The 18,889-nt window shown below is 38.4% G+C and overlaps 1 protein-coding gene across 1 annotated transcript in view; it reads left to right on the forward strand.

Moving 5' to 3' along the window:
- MYO3B (myosin IIIB) overlaps positions 1-18,889 on the forward strand; it is a 510,258-nt gene that overhangs the window by 272,871 nt on the left and 218,498 nt on the right. The window contains exon 25 of the mRNA XM_077151780.1: positions 299-504. Coding sequence (XP_077007895.1) covers positions 299-504 — 206 coding nt within the window. The remainder of the gene's footprint in view (positions 1-298; positions 505-18,889) is intronic.

Here is an 18,889-nt window from a genome sequence, read left to right on the forward strand (position 1 = left end):
CTGAAGATGATGTTAGGGGATAAACTAAGGCATATTATATAGATAAGTTTCTTCCACATGGGGATTCTGCCTGGTTCTAGGTTGTATTTATTAATAATGCCTTTGAATCATCACACATCTATAAATACTCGTCTGAACTCATTTTATCATCTCCTATTGTTGGCTTTCTGTGCTACCTCATTAAGGTCCCAGAGTTGTTTACAAGTATCAAACTGCTCTGGAAACCCCTGCAGGCCTGTGTTGCAATTGTCCATTACATTTGTGGTAACCTCATTTCATGTGCATTTTTCCCTGGTAGTATTCCCTGATGGATCTGCTCTCCAAAATGGTGATGGGACAGCCTCACTTTGTGCGCTGCATTAAACCCAACGATGAGCGAGAGGCCCTGAAGTTCTCCCGAGAGAGGGTGCTTGCCCAGCTTCGCTCAACAGGAATCCTGGAGACCGTCAGCATCCGCCAGCAGGGTTATTCCCACCGCATCCTCTTTGAGGAGTTTGTGAAAAGGTCAGGTCTTTGGAAATACATTTTGTTAAAAATAGCTCCACTTTGGCCGTCCATTTTCCCTGGATTGCTCCTCCTGTTTCCCTTCCCTCCAAGCATCTAATTGGCTAGTTACCAGCTACCATTTACTTGCTTAAATATGGTTTTTGTTATATTCTTCTAGCTCCAACTTCACTGCAGGAATCTTGAGGACAGATTAAACTCCTTTCTGATCATGTTTTTTATAATCAGAAAAAACATGAAATTATTCCTCCAGAAGTCTGTTAAGATGCTGGCAGAGTGAATGCACCCAAACTACCACTCCTGGTCCAGAGTCTGGCATGATATGATAGCCAAAATTTACATGGCACTTAAAATGTATCAGGCACTGTCCTAAAGGATATTATTTCTTTTGATCCAGAGATCAATCCTATAAGTTGGACTCTGTTCTTAGCCCCATTTTACAGATAAGAAAATTTAGGGACAGAAAGGAATTAAGTAACTTTCCCAAAGTCCCATGTTAGTATATGTAAGAGTTAGGCTTAGAACCTAGGCAGTCTGACTTTAGCCTCCACACTTTATTGTCCTCAGTCCACTGCTTTGTAATAGATATGCAATCACATTTAATAAAGTAAGTTGCTTACAAACTTTCTAAACTCAGAAACGGCCGTTGCCTAATAATGAAATGTTTCCTGTCCTACACAGCTGTTATAGAGATTAATTATGCGCATGAAGACAGGTAGATTTTTCACAGATCTTTCTACAAAGAAAAGAGGAACAGTAAAGAAAAACAACCCTGAGAAGTTTTTGTACATCCTCAGAAGCTGTCTGAGGATGTACAGAAAGGAAAATTAAAATCCATGATAAAATCTGCTTCTTCCCATAAGACATACTCAGTTTCTTTCTTACCTCCAACTATGCCACAGGTTATTTTTCAATTTTTTTCCAGGAAGAATATACCCTAAACATGGTGAGTTGCTTCCTTAAGTCTTCCAAACTTCACTAAATTCTATAGAAAAGAAAAGACAAAAAAAAAATTCCTTACAATGAGCGCTTTTAAATTAAAAGTAAGAAGAAAAGTAAGAAGAAAATAGCTTCTTTTTTTAAAAGAAAGTATATCCTCTTTCCTCTTAAATTTGGAGGTAGAACAAAAAATACACATATTACTTTACCCCATGAATGTGATTAGTCATGTATTTTTAGCCACTAAGTGTTGAATACATAAAAATATTTAGGTTCAAAGGTTAATAGGTTGGTACCTTGTTTGTAATCAGAAAGCAAGTAGTACGCAACTATGAACAAGAGTTTCAAAATGTCAGTAAATCTGAGGCTATCAAAGATATTCTGAGCAAGCAAGTTAAGTGGTATTTTGATCCTTTTGAAGAATTTAACAACAAAATGGACAAACTAGCAGTTTTCCCCCTTGATGTTAGTAAATAAATAGATGCCTTCAAGAGTGCTGCTTTGTAAACTCTTATCTCCTGATAATAGACAAAACAAAGGCAGGGAACAGAGCTATTCAAGGCTTATCAAGTAAATAAAGATAAAATCTTGTTTAATGTTACTCTTTACCTTTTTGTATTTTCTGGCTTTCAGAGCTAAAACCCTAACTGTGACTCCTGAAAGGTGGTGTTCTTGGGATTATGTTATTAGGTTCTAGGATGGGAAAGGGTTTCTCTAATCTCTGAGTTACCCCAAGTCTGCAGGCTTGGCCAAATCTTCCTTGCCCCCATTATTCTTGAATTGTCTGGCAAAATAATTTGTATGTGCCTGCCTTATCCTTCATTTGTGAAGCCATTGAGGAAGGGGTGTCCCCAGCATGATTGCATCAATGAGACCAGATGGGTTGGAAGTCTTTATCTATCCTCAGCTAAGTTTCAAAGATGTCTCTTAGAGTGCAGGGAGGTAGGTGAAATTTCAAGGTGGCCAAACTGAGGGCCACCACAGAAAATGACTGTGACCATTCACTGTCTTCATGGTCATTGGGCTCTGAAGCATGGTCCAGCAGAGGTACTCCACCAAGGAAAGCACATAGAACATGTGTTGGACATGTTCTGGCAAATGTCTAAAGGATCAGGCAGAATATTCCTGAGTTCTAGTATCCTAGAACTAAAAGGAAACCTGAGTTCTAGTCTCCTTTTGGCAAGTAACCTAACATTTTCATAAAAGATGCTTACTCATCTGCACAGTAAGAAGGCAGGAATGCACAGAATCCACATCCTGAAGATTTTCAGCAATTGCATGCAGATTCTTGGGCCTAACTTACACATGAAGTCTTCCAGAGAGGTGGGCACTCTCCCATTTGAGCTCACAGGGTGGGAGACCTGTATCTAACAGGACCTTATTCATAATAGTTGTTGAATAAATGTCTGTTGAACAGAATGTAACCCTTCCCTTTTCTCTTTCTTCAGAATCTTCTGTTTCTTCTCCTGATGGCATGGAGAGCCATGGTGCCCTGGTAGCCCCTTAATTTCCTTCTCCCTCTCATCCCTCTACTTCCTTTGCCTTAGAAACCAAAGTGCCAACTTTGACTTCTCTCATCCTCACTTCCTTCAAGCAATTCATCACCAGGTTAGCAGAACCTGAAAGTCAGCAGACTTTACCTGGAAAAGTTTCTCAACATGATTCCCATGAAAGTCTTCTATTCTTTCTCCTAAGGCTTTAGTCTAGGCCTTTTATTATTATTATTAATTTTAAAATAACATCTTTCTTGAGATATAATTCACATACCATAAAATTATTATTATTATTATTATTATTATCATTATTATTTGCATGGGCAGGCTCCGGGCATCAAACCTGAGTCCCTGGCATGGCAGGCGAGAATTCTGCCTGCTGAGCCACTATTGCACCGCCCTATAAACTTAATTTTTAAAGCATATAATTCAGTGGGTTTTTAGAGTTGTGCAACATCACCACCATCTAATTTTAGAACATTTAATCACCCAAAGTATATAACCATTAGTAAATAATCCCCAGTCTCGTCTCCATCCCAGCCACTCATAACAAGTAACCTGCTTTCTGTCCCTGTGGATTTGCCTATTCTGAACATTTTGTATGAATGAAGTCATACAACATATGGCCTTTTGTGTCTGGCTTTGTTGCCTTAGCATAATATTTGAACTTTCATCCATGCCAAAGCAGGTATCAGTACTTCATTCTTCTTATTTCTTTAATTAATAAACTTTAATTTTTTGGAGTAGTTGTAGTTTTATAGGGAAGTTAATAAAAAAGTACAAGTGATTTCTATATGCGTCCTCCCACAGACACACACACACATGAACAGTTTCCACTATTATTAACATTTTACATTAAGGTGGTACATTTGTTGCAATTGATGAACCACTGATTCATTATTATTAACATAAAGTCCATAGTTTACAATAAGATATACTCTTTGTGTTGTATAGTTCTGTGGGTTTTGCCAACTCCATGTGTTATATATCCCCCATTACATTATACAGAACAATTTTATTCCTCCAAAAATACCCTGCACTTTATCTGTTCATCCCTCTATGCTCCACCCCACTACCGATGGCAACCACTGATCTTTTTAGTCTCTATAATCTTACCTTTTCCAAATGTCATATAGTTGAAATCATGGAATATGTAGCCTTTTCAGACTGGCTTCTATCACTTAGCGGTAGACATTTAAGATTCCTCAATGTCTTCTCCTGGCCTGATAGCTCATTTTTTTTCTTTTAACAGTTATTTATGAAAATATGTAATTCACATAAAATATAATTCATCCATTAAGGTGTACAATAAAGTGGAATTTAGTAGATTCACATATATATATATACAAACATCACCACAGTCAATTTTAGGACATTCTCATTATGTCAAAAAGAAACACCATACATTTTAGAATAGCCCATTTCTTTTTGTTGCTGAAAAATATTCCATTGAATAGATGTACCACAATTTATTTACCCATTTACCTATTGAGAGACACCTTGTTTGCTTCCAGTTTCTGACAATTATGAGTAAAGCTGTTATAAACATTTGTGTGCAGGTTTTTATTTGGACATAAGTTTTTCTTGTATGTTTGTGTGATTTAAAAATATATTTTTGTTAGAGAATTTGTGGATTCACAGAACAATCATGCATAAAATACTAGAATCCCATAAACCACCCCACCACCAACACCTTGAATAGGTGTGGAACGTTTGCTACAATTGATGATCGCAATATTTTGTAATTGCACTATTTTTTTCTTTCCCTTTTTTTCTTTTTTGTGAAACACAACATATATACAAAAAAAGCAATACATTTCATGGTACATTGCAACAATTAGCTGTATGACAGATTTTAGAGTTTGGTATGGGTCACAATTCACAATTTTAGGTTTTTATTTCTAGCTGCTCTAAGGTACTCGAGACTAAAAGAAGTATAAGTATAATGATTCAGCAATCATACTCATTTGTTAAACCTGACCTTATATAACCCCACCATCACCTTTGATCTTTCTCTCACTCTTTAGGGGTATTTAGGCAATGCCTATTCTAATTCTTTCATGTTGAAAGGGGCTGTCAATACATATGGGATGGGAGATGGAAGCAGTTGATGTTCAGGAAAGGCTGGCCCCTCTGTATTTCAGGACTTATATTGTCCAGGGACCCACCTGGAGATTGTAGGTTTCTGGAAAGTTGTCCTAGTGCATGGAACCTTTGTAGAATCTTATATATTGCCCTAGGTGTTCTTTAGGATTGGCAGGAATGGTTTTGGTTGGGGCTTGGCAAGTTATGGTAGGTAGCAATGTCTAACTGGAGCTTGCATTAGAGTAACCTCCAGGGTAGCCTCTTGACTCTATTTGAAATTACTCAGCCACTGATATCTGATTTGTTACACTTCTTTTCCCCTTTTTGGTCAGGATGGCATTGTTGATCCCACAGTACCAGGGCCAGACTCATCCTTGGGGGTCATCTCCCATGCCACCCAGGAGACTTTCATCCTGGCATTTCATGTCCCATGTAGTGGGGAGTGCAATAGTTTCACTTGCAGAGTTGGGCTTAGAGAGAGAGAGGTCACATCTGAGCAACAAAAGAGGTCCTTTGCTGGTGACTCTTAGGCATACCTATAAATAAGCTAAGCTTCTCTGCTACATACCTAAACTTCACAAGAGTAAGCCTCAAGATCAAGGGCTTGAACTACTGATTTGCGTGTCCCTAATGTTTAACATAGTATCCAGGGTTTCCCCAGTGGTACAGTTTCATAGTTCCATATTGGTTCTCCCATCCCTCAGGGTTTGCCAATACTTTTGGACTATTTGTTTAATATACTCTGGGAGGTATCTAGGCATTACATTAAGCTATACAGGATTAAAGGCTCTCATTCTTATTCTGGGCTCCCTGTGTTTGGATTTTTTTAAATGATCTATCCAGACAGGTTGAGTTAAATTACGTGCTACTAGAAATTTAGGTTATGGACAAAATAAACCTTTCTTTCTTTGGTCTCAAAGAGTAGGTGAAGTTCTAAAATGTAGGCAATGTCTTCCTTACCCCTGTATTCTGAATTACTTTAATCCTGACCTGATCAGCTTTGTTCTTATCTCTAAATACCAGGTTATACATATATTAAACAGCTCCTCAAAATCCAGAAAGAACAATCCCCACTTCTGACTAAATGTAACTGCTATAAGAGCTTATATTCTAGGCCCCAATTTTCTTATAAGTATTTTCTAAAAGAGATCATGCAATATTTGCTCTTTTGTTTCTGGATTATTTTGCTTCACCAAATGTCCCACATGTTCATTCACATCTTTGCATGCCTCACAACTTCATTCCTTTTGGTGACAGCGCAATGTTTGATCATATGTATACACCATTGTTTGCCAATCTACTTCTCAGTCAGTGCATCTTTCAGCCACCTACTCCAGCTGCTGTGCCTCATATATAATGCCCCAAATCAATAATCTACCAATTTTAGATAATTTCATTGTTCCTAAGAGAAAAACAGCCAATAAACACACCCTCACCAAACAGAAAATCTACCTCCTCCAACTATTGTCCCTACCCCCATTACATAACCCTGGTATTACTGCAGTACTGTTGATGTTTTCCAGTTAAATATAGCCCATAGCATGCAATAGCAATTTTCCCCCTATGCCTCGAAATTGCACACTGTTTGTACAAGATTCATACCTCTGTAGTAGTTCATGCAAAAACTTATGTTTGTAATGTTAATCAGTGTGACACATGAGTCTACACAACCTCTTTCAATCATGTTCACCTTCAATGTTGTAATATTACTTATAGACACACTATGAACCGCCTTCACTTCTCTCACTTCACTTACAATTATATTTAACCTCATTAGCCAACTGTTTACCCATCTAAGGTTTCTGTGTATCTCTAGGTTCCCTATATTCTGTATTATAAGCCTCTGATTTTATCTCTACCATGGTTATAAAAGTGGAATCTTACAGTATCTATCCTTTTGTGTCTGGCTTATTTCACTTAGCATTATGTCCTCAAGGCTCGTCCATCTTGTCATGTGCTTCAGGACATCATTTAGTCTTACTGCTGCATAATATTCCATCCTATGCATATCAAATTTTTAAAATACACTCATCTGTTAATGAGCACTTGGATTGTTTCCATCTTTTGGTGATTATGAATAGTGCTGCTATGAACAGTGGTGTACAAATCTCTGTTCGTGTCACTGCTTTCAGCTCTTCTGGGTATACACTGAGTAGTGGTATTGCTGGGTCATAGGACAATTCAGTGTTTAGATTTCTGAGGAACCACCAGCTGTCTTCCATAGTGGTTGTGCCATTATACATTCCCACTAGCAGTGCATAAGTGTCCTAATTTCTCCACATCCTCTCCAACATTTGTAGTTTCCTGTTTGTTTAATAGCAGCCATATTTATAGGTGTGAGGTGGTATCACATTGTAGTCTTCATATGCACTTCTTATAGCTAATGCAAATGAGCATCTCATCATGTACTTTTAAGCCATCTGTATTTGCTCTTCAGAAAAATGTCTATTCATATCTTTAGCCTTTTTCAGAATTGGGTTGCTTTTTCTTTTGCTGTTAAATTGTATGATTTCTTCATGTATACAAGATATCAAACTTTTATCTGATGTGTGATTTCTAAATATTTTCTCCCATTGAGTTGGCTGCTGCTTCACCTTTATGACAAAGTCTTTTGAGGCACAAAGCATTTGATTTTGAGGAATTCCCTCTTGTCTACTTTTTCTTTTGTTGTTTGTGCTTTAGTTTTCAAGTTTAGGAAGCTACCTCCTATTACTAGGTCTTGAAGATGTTTCCCTACATTTTATTCTAGGAGCTTTATAGTACTGGTTCTTATATTTAGTTGTTTCATTCACTTTGAGTTAATTTTTGTATAGGGTGTAAGGTAAGGGTCCTCTTCTCTTTTGGCTATTGATTTCTAGCTCTCCCTACCCATTTATTGAAAAGACTATTTTGTGCTAGTTCAGAGGATTTGGGGACCTTGTCAAGGATCAGTTGACCAGAGATTTGATGGTCTATTTCTGCACTCTCGATTTGATTACATTGGTCAATACTATCTTTATGCCAGTACCATATTGTTTTGAACACTGTGGCTTTATAATAAGTTTTATAATGGGGAGTGTTAATCCTCCCACTTTGTTCTTCTTTTTTAGGATACTTTTAGCTATTCAGGGTCTCTTTTTCTTCCAGATGAATTTGGTAACTAGTTTTTCCAAGTCTTCAAAGTAGGTTGTGGAATTTTGATTGGTAATGCATTGAATCTGTAGATCAATTTGGGTAGAATTGACATCTTAACTATGTTTAACCTTCCTGTCCATGAACAGGGAATGTCATTCTACCTATTTAGATCTTCTTTGATTTTTTTAGCAATGTTATATAGTTTTCTGTGTACAAGTTCTTTATTCCATAGTTAAGTTCATTCCTAGATACTTGATTCTTTTACTTGCTATTTTGAATGGAACTTTTTCTTAATTGACTCCTCAGTTAGGTTATTGCTTGTGTATAGAAACATTACTGATTTTTGCACGTTAATTTTATATCCCGCCACCTTGCTGAATTTATTAGCTCAAGTAATTTTGTTGTAGATTTCTCAGAATTTTCTAAGTGTAATATCATGTCATCTGCAAATAATGAAAGTTTTACTTCTTCCTTTCTAATTTGGATGGCTTTTATTTCTTTTTCCTGCCTGATTGCTTTATGCTGTTTATCATATTGAAGAAGTTACCTTTGATTTCTACTTTTTAAAGTGTTTTTATCTGAAAAGGATGTTGAATTTTGTCAAATGCTTTTTCAGCATCAATCAAGATGATCACATGATTTTCCCTTTTAGTTTGTTAATGTGCTGTATTTCATTTTTTTGTATGTTGAACTATCCTTGCATTCCTGGTATAAACCCCACTTGTATAATTATTTTAATGTGTTGTTGCATTCAATTTGCTAGTATTTGGGGGAGAATTTTTCATCTATGTTCATCAGGGAGATTGGCCTGTAGTTTTCCTTTCTTATAGCATCTTTACCTGGTTTTGGTGTTAAAGTGACATTAGCTTCATAAAATGAGTTAAGTAGTATTTCTTTTTCCTCAGTGTAGCTTGTTTGTGTGTTTCCAGAAAATTTTCCATTTAGTCTAAGTTGTCTTGTTTGTTGGCATATAGTTGTTCATAGTATCCTCTTATGATTTTTTTCATTTCTTCTGGGTCTGTGGTAATGACCTCCCTCTCATTTCTGATTTTGTTTATTTGCATCCTTTCTCTTTTTTCTTCACCAACCTTGCAAGTGGTCCATTGATTTTACTGATTTTCTCAAGGAACCAATTTTTTATTTTATTGATTCTTTCTATTGTTCTTTTGTTCTCTCTTTCACTTAACTCTACTTTAATCTTTGTTATTTCTCTTCTTCTATTTGCTTTGGGATTAAATTGCTGGTCTTTCTCAAGTTCCTCCAGGTGAGCAGTTAGGTCCTCAATTTTTGCTGTTTCTTCTCTTTTAATATAGTATTTAGGGCAACAAATTCCCTTCTCAGAAAAACCTTTGCATCCCATAAGTTCTGATATGTTGTATTCTCATTTTCATTCATCTCCAGATAGCTACCAATTGCTCTAGAAATTGTGACCCTCTGGTTGTTTAAGAGTGTGTGATTTAATCTCCATATATTTGTGAAAGTTATCATTCTTGGGTGATTATTGATTTCAAGCTTCATTCAATTGTGATCAGAGAAAGTGCTTTGAATAATCTCAATGTTTGGATTTATAAAGGCCTGTTTTGTGTCCCCGCATATGAAATATCCTGGAAAATGTTCTATAAGCAGTAGAGAAGAATGTATACCCTGGTATTTTGGTGTGTAATGACCTATACATATCTGTTAGGTTTAATTCAGTTAATTTCTCTATCTCCTTGTTGATCTCTGTCTGATTGTTCTATGTATGGAGGAGAGTGATGTATTGAACTCTCCTTCAATTAGCATTGAAATGTCTATCACTCCCTTCAGTTTTGCCAATATTTGTCTTATGTATTTTGGAGCCCCTTGATTGGGAATGTAAACATTTATGATTGTTATTTCTTCTTGGTGAATTACCCATTTTATTTTTTTTATTTTTTAAATGTTTATTAATTAAACCAATCAACACGCAATATGAACATTTTTTTCATCACATAGTTGTATATTCATCATCATGATCATTTCTTAGAACATTTGCATCAATTCAGGAAAAGAAATAAAAAGAAAACAAACAAAAAATTCATACATACCATACTCCTTACCCCTCCCTTTCATTGATCACTAGCATTTCAATCTACTAAATTTATTTTAACATTTGTTCCCCCATTATTTATTTATTTTTAATCCATATGTTTTATATCCCTTTTATGAACATATAGTATCCTTCTTTGTCTCTTATGATATCTTTAGCTTTAAAGTCTATTTTGTCTGATATTAGTATAGTTACTCCTGCTTTCTTTTGGTTACAGCTTGTGTGGAACATATTTTTCCATCCTTTCACTTCCAATCTATTTGTACACTTGTTTCTAAACTAAGTCTCTTGTAAGCAGCATATAGCTGGATTGTATTTCTTAATCCATTTGGCCAATCTGTATCTTTTAAGTGATAAATTTAGTTTGTTAAGATTCAAAGTTATTACTATAAAAGCATTTCTTGAATCCACCATTTTATCCTTTGCATTTTATTTATCAGATCTATATATTCCTTTCCTTCTTTCTCTTTTTACCTTGAAGTTACCCTTATTGGTACTCTTCAATTCTGTACCATTTTCCAGACCTCCCTCCCCTGTCTTATTTTGGGGGTGTGTTGGAGGGTAGAATTCCCTTTAGTATTTCTTGTAGGGCCAGTTTCTTATTGACAGATTCTTTCAGCATTGATTTGTCTGAAAAGTTTAATCTCTCTCTCATTTTGGAGGACAATTTGGGTGACTACAGATTTCTTGGCTGGAAGTGTTTCTCTTTCAGGATCTTAAATGTATCATACCACTGCCTTCTTGTTTCCACAGTGCTAGTTAAGAAGCCTGAACTAAGTCTTATGTGGTTTCCCTTGTATGTAGTAGATTCTTTTTCTCTTGCCGCTTTTAGGATTTTCTGCTTCTCTTCAACATTTGACAGACTGATTACTATGTGTCTTGGGAAAAGCCTATTTGGATTTATTCTATTTGGAGTTCATTGGACTTCTTTGAGATGCTTATTTTATGTCCTTTATAAGTGTTGCAAAGTTTTCTCCCATTATATCATCAACTAATCTTCCTAGCCCTTTATTCTTCTCTTCTCTTTCTGGGTCACCAGTGGTTCTTACACTTGTGCACTTTGTTTTGTTCATCATTTTCCTGAGATCCAATTAAAATTTTTCCATCTTTTTTTGCCATTTGCTCTTTTGTGTGTTCAAAATCAGTTGCCCTGTCCTCTGGTTTACTCATTCTTTCTTCTGCCTCTTCAAATCTGAAGTTGTGTGTCTCTAGTATATTTTTTTATTTGGTCTACTGCATCTTTAATCTCTGTGATATCTGCTATTTTTTATTTATTCATTCAAATTCCACTTTATGCTTTTCTAGTGTCTTTTTTTAATCTCTTTTATGTCATTAGTTATCCCATTGATTTTATTTATTACAGTTATATGAGCATCTTTGATTATTTGTTCCAAAGTCTGTGTCTCCTCTGGTGTTTTGATTCAGTCATTAGGCCGGGCTAGATCTGTCTACATTGTGATATGCTTAATCATCTTCTCTTGCCTCCAAGGCATGTAAATGTCTTGATAGGGTTACTTTGGATGTTGATTTCCTTCAGTAGAATAAAGCTTTGTATTTGTGGAATGGTTGTGGAGCAGGATGCAAGGCACAACATTGCAGTGACTGGCTGCAGTGCAGATATAGGCATGAGTCAGGGATGCTATGCTGGCACCTGTGAGGCTGCAGTGCAGGGTGCGGAGTTGTGGGGGGTGTGGTACAAGAGCTGTGGGGGCAGCGTGCAGCTTAGGCAGGCCTTGGAGTGCAAGAGCAGGGAATGGTGTGGGGGACACAGAGGTAGGGTGTAGTTGGAAGCGATGGGAGGCTGAGTAGATGCACAGGGGCTGGTGTCAGGCAGGAGGTGGGTGAGTACATGGAGCATGAAGGTCATTGGTATCAGGGCATAGGGTAGGTGGCCCATAGGGTAGGGCACAGGGAGGGCAGGGCATGGATGTGTCCTCGTACAGGTGGAGAGGTCTAGGGGGCCCGAGATGCTGATGTGTGAATATATAGGAGCAGGGCACAGGTCACGGGGGTTGCAGGAAGTGGGTCAGGGGTGGGTGATATTGGGTGGGTGGGGCCCTGGCACAGGTGTGGAGGTGTGTGTGGGGATGGGGACAGGGGAACACGTGTGTGCAGGGGGGTCTTTGTAGTACAGATGCACACGTGAGCACCTGCCACATGTAGGAGCAGGGTGCTTGTGCTGGGGATAGGGCAAAGGTGCACATGTGTGGGGCTGGGGGTTGGGCTGTAGGGGTCAAGAAGTTGATGCACGGATGTGTGGGCACCCAGTGGGGAAGAATGTGGTTGTGAGCATGCTCAGGTCTGTGAGGTGGAGCCTTGATGTGAGCAGGTATAAGGAACAGAGCCCTGGCGTGCACATGCACAGAGCTCAGGGGCAGTAGGCTGGGTTGTGCCTGCTTAGGGTTGGGGGCAGGTATGGCCCAGGTGCACAGGTCAGCGCTTGCCCAGAGCTGGGGGACATGTGTGCGTGCATGTGCACATATCTGGGAGGTTCTTACAGAGCTCATGGAGAGTGGAGCAGGGTTGCCTGACTTTATGGGCTGGGGTGGGTATGGCCCAGGTATGAAGGTGAGTTCCTGTGGCCTGGATGGGAAAGCAACTGCCTGCAGGGACAGGGAGGGGGAGGTGAAGGTGGAGGTGCTGGGCGCGGTTGCAGAGGTCTTGAAAGAGATGAGGCGAGACTGTGCGCTTGTGCAGGAGAGGTGGGTCAGGCTGGGGAGGGCATGCATGTGTGGGGGGCAGGAGTGGGATGAGGAAGCTCAGGGTTGGGTGTCAGGGCAGGAGCGCTTGGAATGTGGTAGGGGGTGGGGATTGGGTTCAGGTGCGTGGAATGAGTCAGCTGTCACTGGTCATGGGGCTGGGGCTGTATGCGTGAGGGTAGCACATTCAAGGAACTGGGCTTGGCTTACTTCCATGTCTCCATCTCTCTGTCCATGCCCTTCTGAGGGCTCAGGGCCTCCGTTTGGAAATTGATGCACTAGACTGTTTGCATGAGATGAACGGTCTCTCGTTCTCTACACCTCAATTCTTCAGCTTTTGCAACCAGGCCTGCCCTATGTGGTACAGAAGATCCTCCCAGGTCACTGGAATTGCCATCCCAGTTCCTTCCCATCCCTTCTCTAGCTATTCCTTGGAGCAGGAGTGAACTTGACCTATCCTATTCCACCATCTTCCCGGAACTCCTGCACTATTTTTTTTAAACAGTAGTTACCTTTGTTAAAATTGTTGAAACATTAATAAGTAATACTATCAACTGTCATCCATAGTTTACCTTAGGTGGGTTTTTTCCCACATACCAGCCTATTATTTACAACTTATATTAGTGTCATACATTTGTTATAATTCGTGGAAGAACATTTTTATACTTTCGCCATTAATTTTAGACCATTGCCTGCAATAGGGTTCACTGTGCTATATAGCCCTATGTTTTATCTTATAATTTTTATTCTAGTAGCATATTTGATCTGTTTCCACTTTTAGTTACCCTCACCTGTATATACCCACAATAATGTGCTATCATCAACACCTTCCATTTCCAAAGCTTCAAAATCAACCTAAATAGAAATTCTGTACAAATACATCGACTCCCCATTCTCTAACCCTACTTTATTCCATGGTAGCCTATAGTCGAGATTCTAACTCTATGAATTTGCCTATTATAATTAGCTCCTATAGTGAAATCATACAATATTTGTCCATATGTTTGTCCTGCTGATTTCACTCAGCATAATGTCCTCAAGCTACACGCATGGGCCACTATAAAGAAACTAGTGTAGAGAAAGTTGCATGCATCAGGACTTCTTTCCTTTTTATGGCTGAGTAATAGTCTATAGTATGTATATAACACATTGTGTTTATTATTTCATTGGTTGGTGGACACTTGAGTTGCTTTCATCTTTTGGCACTTGTGAATAATGCTGCTATGAACATTGTTGTGCAAATATCTGTTTGAGTCCTTGCCTTCAATTTTTTTGTTATTGACCTAGTAGCAAGATTGCCATATTTTATGGCAGTTCTATATTTAGCTTCCTCAGGAAGAGCCAAAATGTCTTCCACAGTGGCTGCACCATTTTACATTCCAACCAGCAATGAATGAGTATTTTTATTTCTCAACATCCTCTCCAACACTTGTAGCTTTCTGTTCTTTTTATTTATTAGTAGCCATTCTAGGGGATGTAGAATAATATCTTATTGTGGTTTTGATTTGCATTTTCCTAATAGCTGGTGATGTTAAAAATCTTTTCACATGTGCTTTAGTTATTTTTATGTCCTCTTTTGAGAAATGTCTCTTTGAATCTTTTGTCCATTTTTAATTGGGTTGTTTGTCTTTTGATTCATGACTTGCAGGACTTTTCTATATATTCTGATATTAAATCCTTGTCAGATATATATTTCCAAATATTTTCTCCCACTGAGTAGGTTTTCTCTTCACTTTCATGACAAACTCTTTTGATGCAATGATGTTTTTAGTTTTGAAGAGGTCCCATTTATCTTTTTTTTTTTTTTTGCTGCTTGTGCTTTGGGTGTAAAGTCAAAGAAACCATTGCCTAACATGAGACCCTGAAGATACTTCCCTATAATCTCTTATGATTTTAGTTCTTTGATCCATTTTAAGTTAATTTTTCATATGATGTGAGATAAGGGTCCTCTTTTATTCTTTTTTATATGGGTATCCAATTCTCCCAGCACTGTTGAAGAGAATATTTTCTTTCCCAATTGAAGGAACTTAGCCACCTTGTCAAAAATAAATTGGCCATACCAGGAGGTGGGGCAAGATGGTGGCTTAGTGAGGTGTAGAGTTTAGTTTGCCCTCCAGATAAGTTAATAAATAGCCAGGAACTGTATAGCACAACTACTGGGGCTACATCACTGACTAAACATACAGCATATACCAGTCTGGACCAGATTGAATAGCTGAGACTCCACACAAAACTGTAAGTCTCCCAAGCCGTGGAGGCCAGCACCCCTCCCCCACAGGCATGCAGGCCAGTTCCCTGAGGGAAAGGAAACAAACTTTACTAGCAGCAAGGGCTTAGCTCAACCAAGCTCCAATTACTAAATTAATTAGCAAATTCTGACTACTGAAAATAGGCCCCCAGCACAGATAAACCTGGAATAAGCAGTAAGGGTACTAAGAGTTTTTGCCTCAGCAGAGAAGAGGTGAGGCTGACAGAAAAAACAATTAAAACAGAGGATTTTTGATTCAATACTTGGAAACCATTTATCAGATAAGGGTTTAATATCCAGAATATACAAAGAGATTCTTAGTTCAACAACAAAAAGATAAACAACCCAGTTTAAAAATCTGCAAAAGTCATGAACAGACACTTCTCAGAAGAGGAAATACGAATAGCTAAAAGGTACATGAAAAGATGCTCAACCTCACTGACCATTAGGGAAATGCAAATCAAAACCACAATGAGATATCATCTGACACCTACTAGAATGGCCATTAAAAATAGAAAACAACCAGTGCTGGAGAGGGTGTGCAGAAAAAGGCACACTTATCTACTGTTGGTGGGAATGTAAAATAGTACAGTCATTCTGGAAGGCAGCTTGATGGCTCCTCAGGAAGCTAAGTATAGAATTGACAAGTGATGCAGCAATCCCATTACTAGGTATATGTTCAAAGGACCTGAGGGCAAGGACACAAATGGACATTTGCATACCAATGTTTATAGAAGTATTATTTATGATTGCCAAGAGATGGAAACAGCCCAAATGTCTATCAATGGATGAGTGGCTAAACAAGTTGTCATATATACATTTGATGGAATATTTCACAGCTGTAAGACAGAATAAAGTCATGAAGCATGTAACAACGTGACTAAACCTTGAAGACATTATGCTGAGTGAAATTAGCCAGAAACAAAAGGACAAATACTGTGTGATCTCACTGATATGAGCTCACATTCGTGAGTGAATTTGGAGAACTTAAAAATACAGATTGTCAGGAGGTAGAAATAGGGTTGAGATTGGAAAATTGGTGCTGAAGAAATACAGATTGTGCAATAGGACTGATTGTAAAAATTCAGAAGTGAATACCACAATGCTACCTGATTGTAGCACAATAATATAAGTACACAGAATGAAACTGAATGTGAGTATTATTGAAGGAAAAGGGCTGAGGACACATATGAAACCAGAAGGAAAGATAGAGGATAAAGACGGAGACAGTATAATTTAGGAATGCCTAGAATGGACAATGATGGTGATTAAATATACAAATAAAAACAAAACGTTTTTGCAAAAGAGAGAACAAATAAATGTCAACATGGCAGGGTGTTGAAAATAGTTGGTATATGGGAAAAAGTACAACCAATGCAGGCTAGGATCTATAGTCAACAGTAACATTGTAATATGCTTCCACTGAATGTAATAAGAAATTATACCAAAACTAAATGTCAGTAGACAGGGGACATGGGGAGGGGCATGTATTCTTTGTGGAAGGAAAGTAAATGTCTTCGTATAGATTATGGTGGCAAATACATGTCTATACACTTAGGTTGGATTGTGTGATGTGTAAAGAATACTGTTTAAAAATGAACAGAGAGGGCAGGCAACAGTGACTCAGTGGCAAGAGTTCTCACCTGCCATGCCGGAGACCCAGGTTTGTTTCCCAGTGCCTGCCCATGTAAAAAAAAAAAAATGAACAGAGAAAAACAACTGTTAGAGAAAATGCAGAGAAAAAGATGTACCTATTCACTGTCAGTAAGAAAACTGAGAGATGCAGCCCCTTGGAGGGCAGTGTGGTGGTTCCACAGGAGGCTGGGAGTGGGGTTGCCATATGATTCTGAAATCGCATTGCTCAGTACATACCTGGAGGAACTGAGTGTGGGGACACAAATGGACATTTGCACACTGGTATTTACGGTGGCAATGTTCATGATCCACAATGGATGGAGGTGGCCAAAGGGTACGACAACTGGTGAATAGAAGGGGGAACTATGGTGTATACCTACAACGGACTACTGAGCGGCCACAAGAAGGAATGAAGTTATGAGGCTAAGTATATGAACCTTAAGGACTGTATGTTGAATGAAATGTCAGGAGCAAAAAGACAAATATGCCTAAGTCATATGGACTAAATGAATATAAAAAATCGGCAAACTGAAGTTGAGAGCATGGGTTTATCACTTTGGGGCCTATTGTAAATGGTCCTAAATTGTGAGCTTCTGCAGCAGCCATACATATTCAGGAGGTGTAACTGTTATTTCTAAATTCTGAGATACTGAGCTGTTAGTTTATAACCTAGTTGTTTCCAGAAACATTGGGTATTTACTTGACACCTGAAGGGTTAGAGATCTGAAGCTATGAAAGTCAGCAGTACCCCCTACAGGAACTATTTAAAAAGTTGAAAAAGGAAAATAAAAGTGGGGGGGGGGGGCAGGCAATGGTGGCACAGTGGCCGAGTTCTCTCTTGCCATGCCAGAGACCCGGATTTGATTCCCAGTGCCTGCCCATGCAAAAAAAAAAAAAAAAAAATTGGTTGAAAGAGGGATCAAACTTCAAGTAGAGATATGAATGAAGCTGATCTGGATAGGACCAAGGTAAATCAGAATACAGTGTAAAAGATGATATCATCCATATTTTAAAACTTCAACTTCTGTGTGAGACCAAAGGGAGAGATGTTTACTGGGTGCAAAATTTATATTTTGGGTAGTGCATTTCCTAATTTAACTTGCATGTTCAGTTTAGTTGAAGACCATCAGTACATGGAATCTTGAATAGGGTATGAGATTTTGTTGGTTTGTCCAGGTTAATATGATGCCCCGATATATCCCAGAGTTATTTAAGCAGTGAATAAAGAAGTACTTGCAAGGTCCCTTTGGGGAGAAAGGAGGAAATATTCAACTTCCCCATCTGGAGTGTTTCTGATATTCTTGCAAGCAGTGGGGACATCCAAATAGGCCAAGCCCTCAATCTTGGGTTTGCCCCTATGAAACTTATTCCTACAAAGGATATCCTAAGCCTTCTTAAAATTAAGCCTAAGAGTCACCCCCAGAGAATCTTTTTTTGCTCAGATGTGGCCTCTCTCTCTAAGTCAACTCAGCAGTGAACTCATTGTCCTTCCTCTAGGCATCAAGGGGTTGAGAAAACCTTCTAGACCAAATGATGGAAGAGAGAAATGAGACAAATTAAAGTTTCTGTGCTGAGAGATTTCAAGCAGAATCGAGAGGTTATCCTGGAAGTTATTCTTATACATTATGTAGATATCCATTTTTAATTTATGGTATATTGAAGTTGCTGGAGGAAAGTACCTGAAACTGTTGAGCCGTATTCCAGTAGCCTTGATGCTTGAAGATGATTGTATAAAGATAGAATTTTTACAATGTTACTATGCCAGTTTGAATCTGTTTTGTATCCCAGAAAAGCTATGTCCTTTAATCCTCATTCAATATTGCTGTATGGTATCTTTTTTATTGTTTCATGGAGATATGACACACCCAACTGTGGGTGGTAACTTTTGATTACATGGTCTCCGTGGAAATGACTCTCCACCTCTTCATGGTGGGGTTTACTTACTGGAGCTCTTTAAGAGGTAATCATTTTTGGAAAAAGTTTTAGAGCTCATGTGGCAGAGACCATTGGAGATGAAGAAGAAAAACACCCTGGGGGCGCTTCATGAAACAGGATGCCTCGAGAGAAAGCTAGCAGACATCACCATGTTCGCCATGTGCCTTTC

Source organism: Tamandua tetradactyla, chromosome 3 (assembly GCF_023851605.1).
Source record: "Tamandua tetradactyla isolate mTamTet1 chromosome 3, mTamTet1.pri, whole genome shotgun sequence".
NCBI classification, from domain to species: domain Eukaryota; kingdom Metazoa; phylum Chordata; class Mammalia; order Pilosa; family Myrmecophagidae; genus Tamandua; species Tamandua tetradactyla.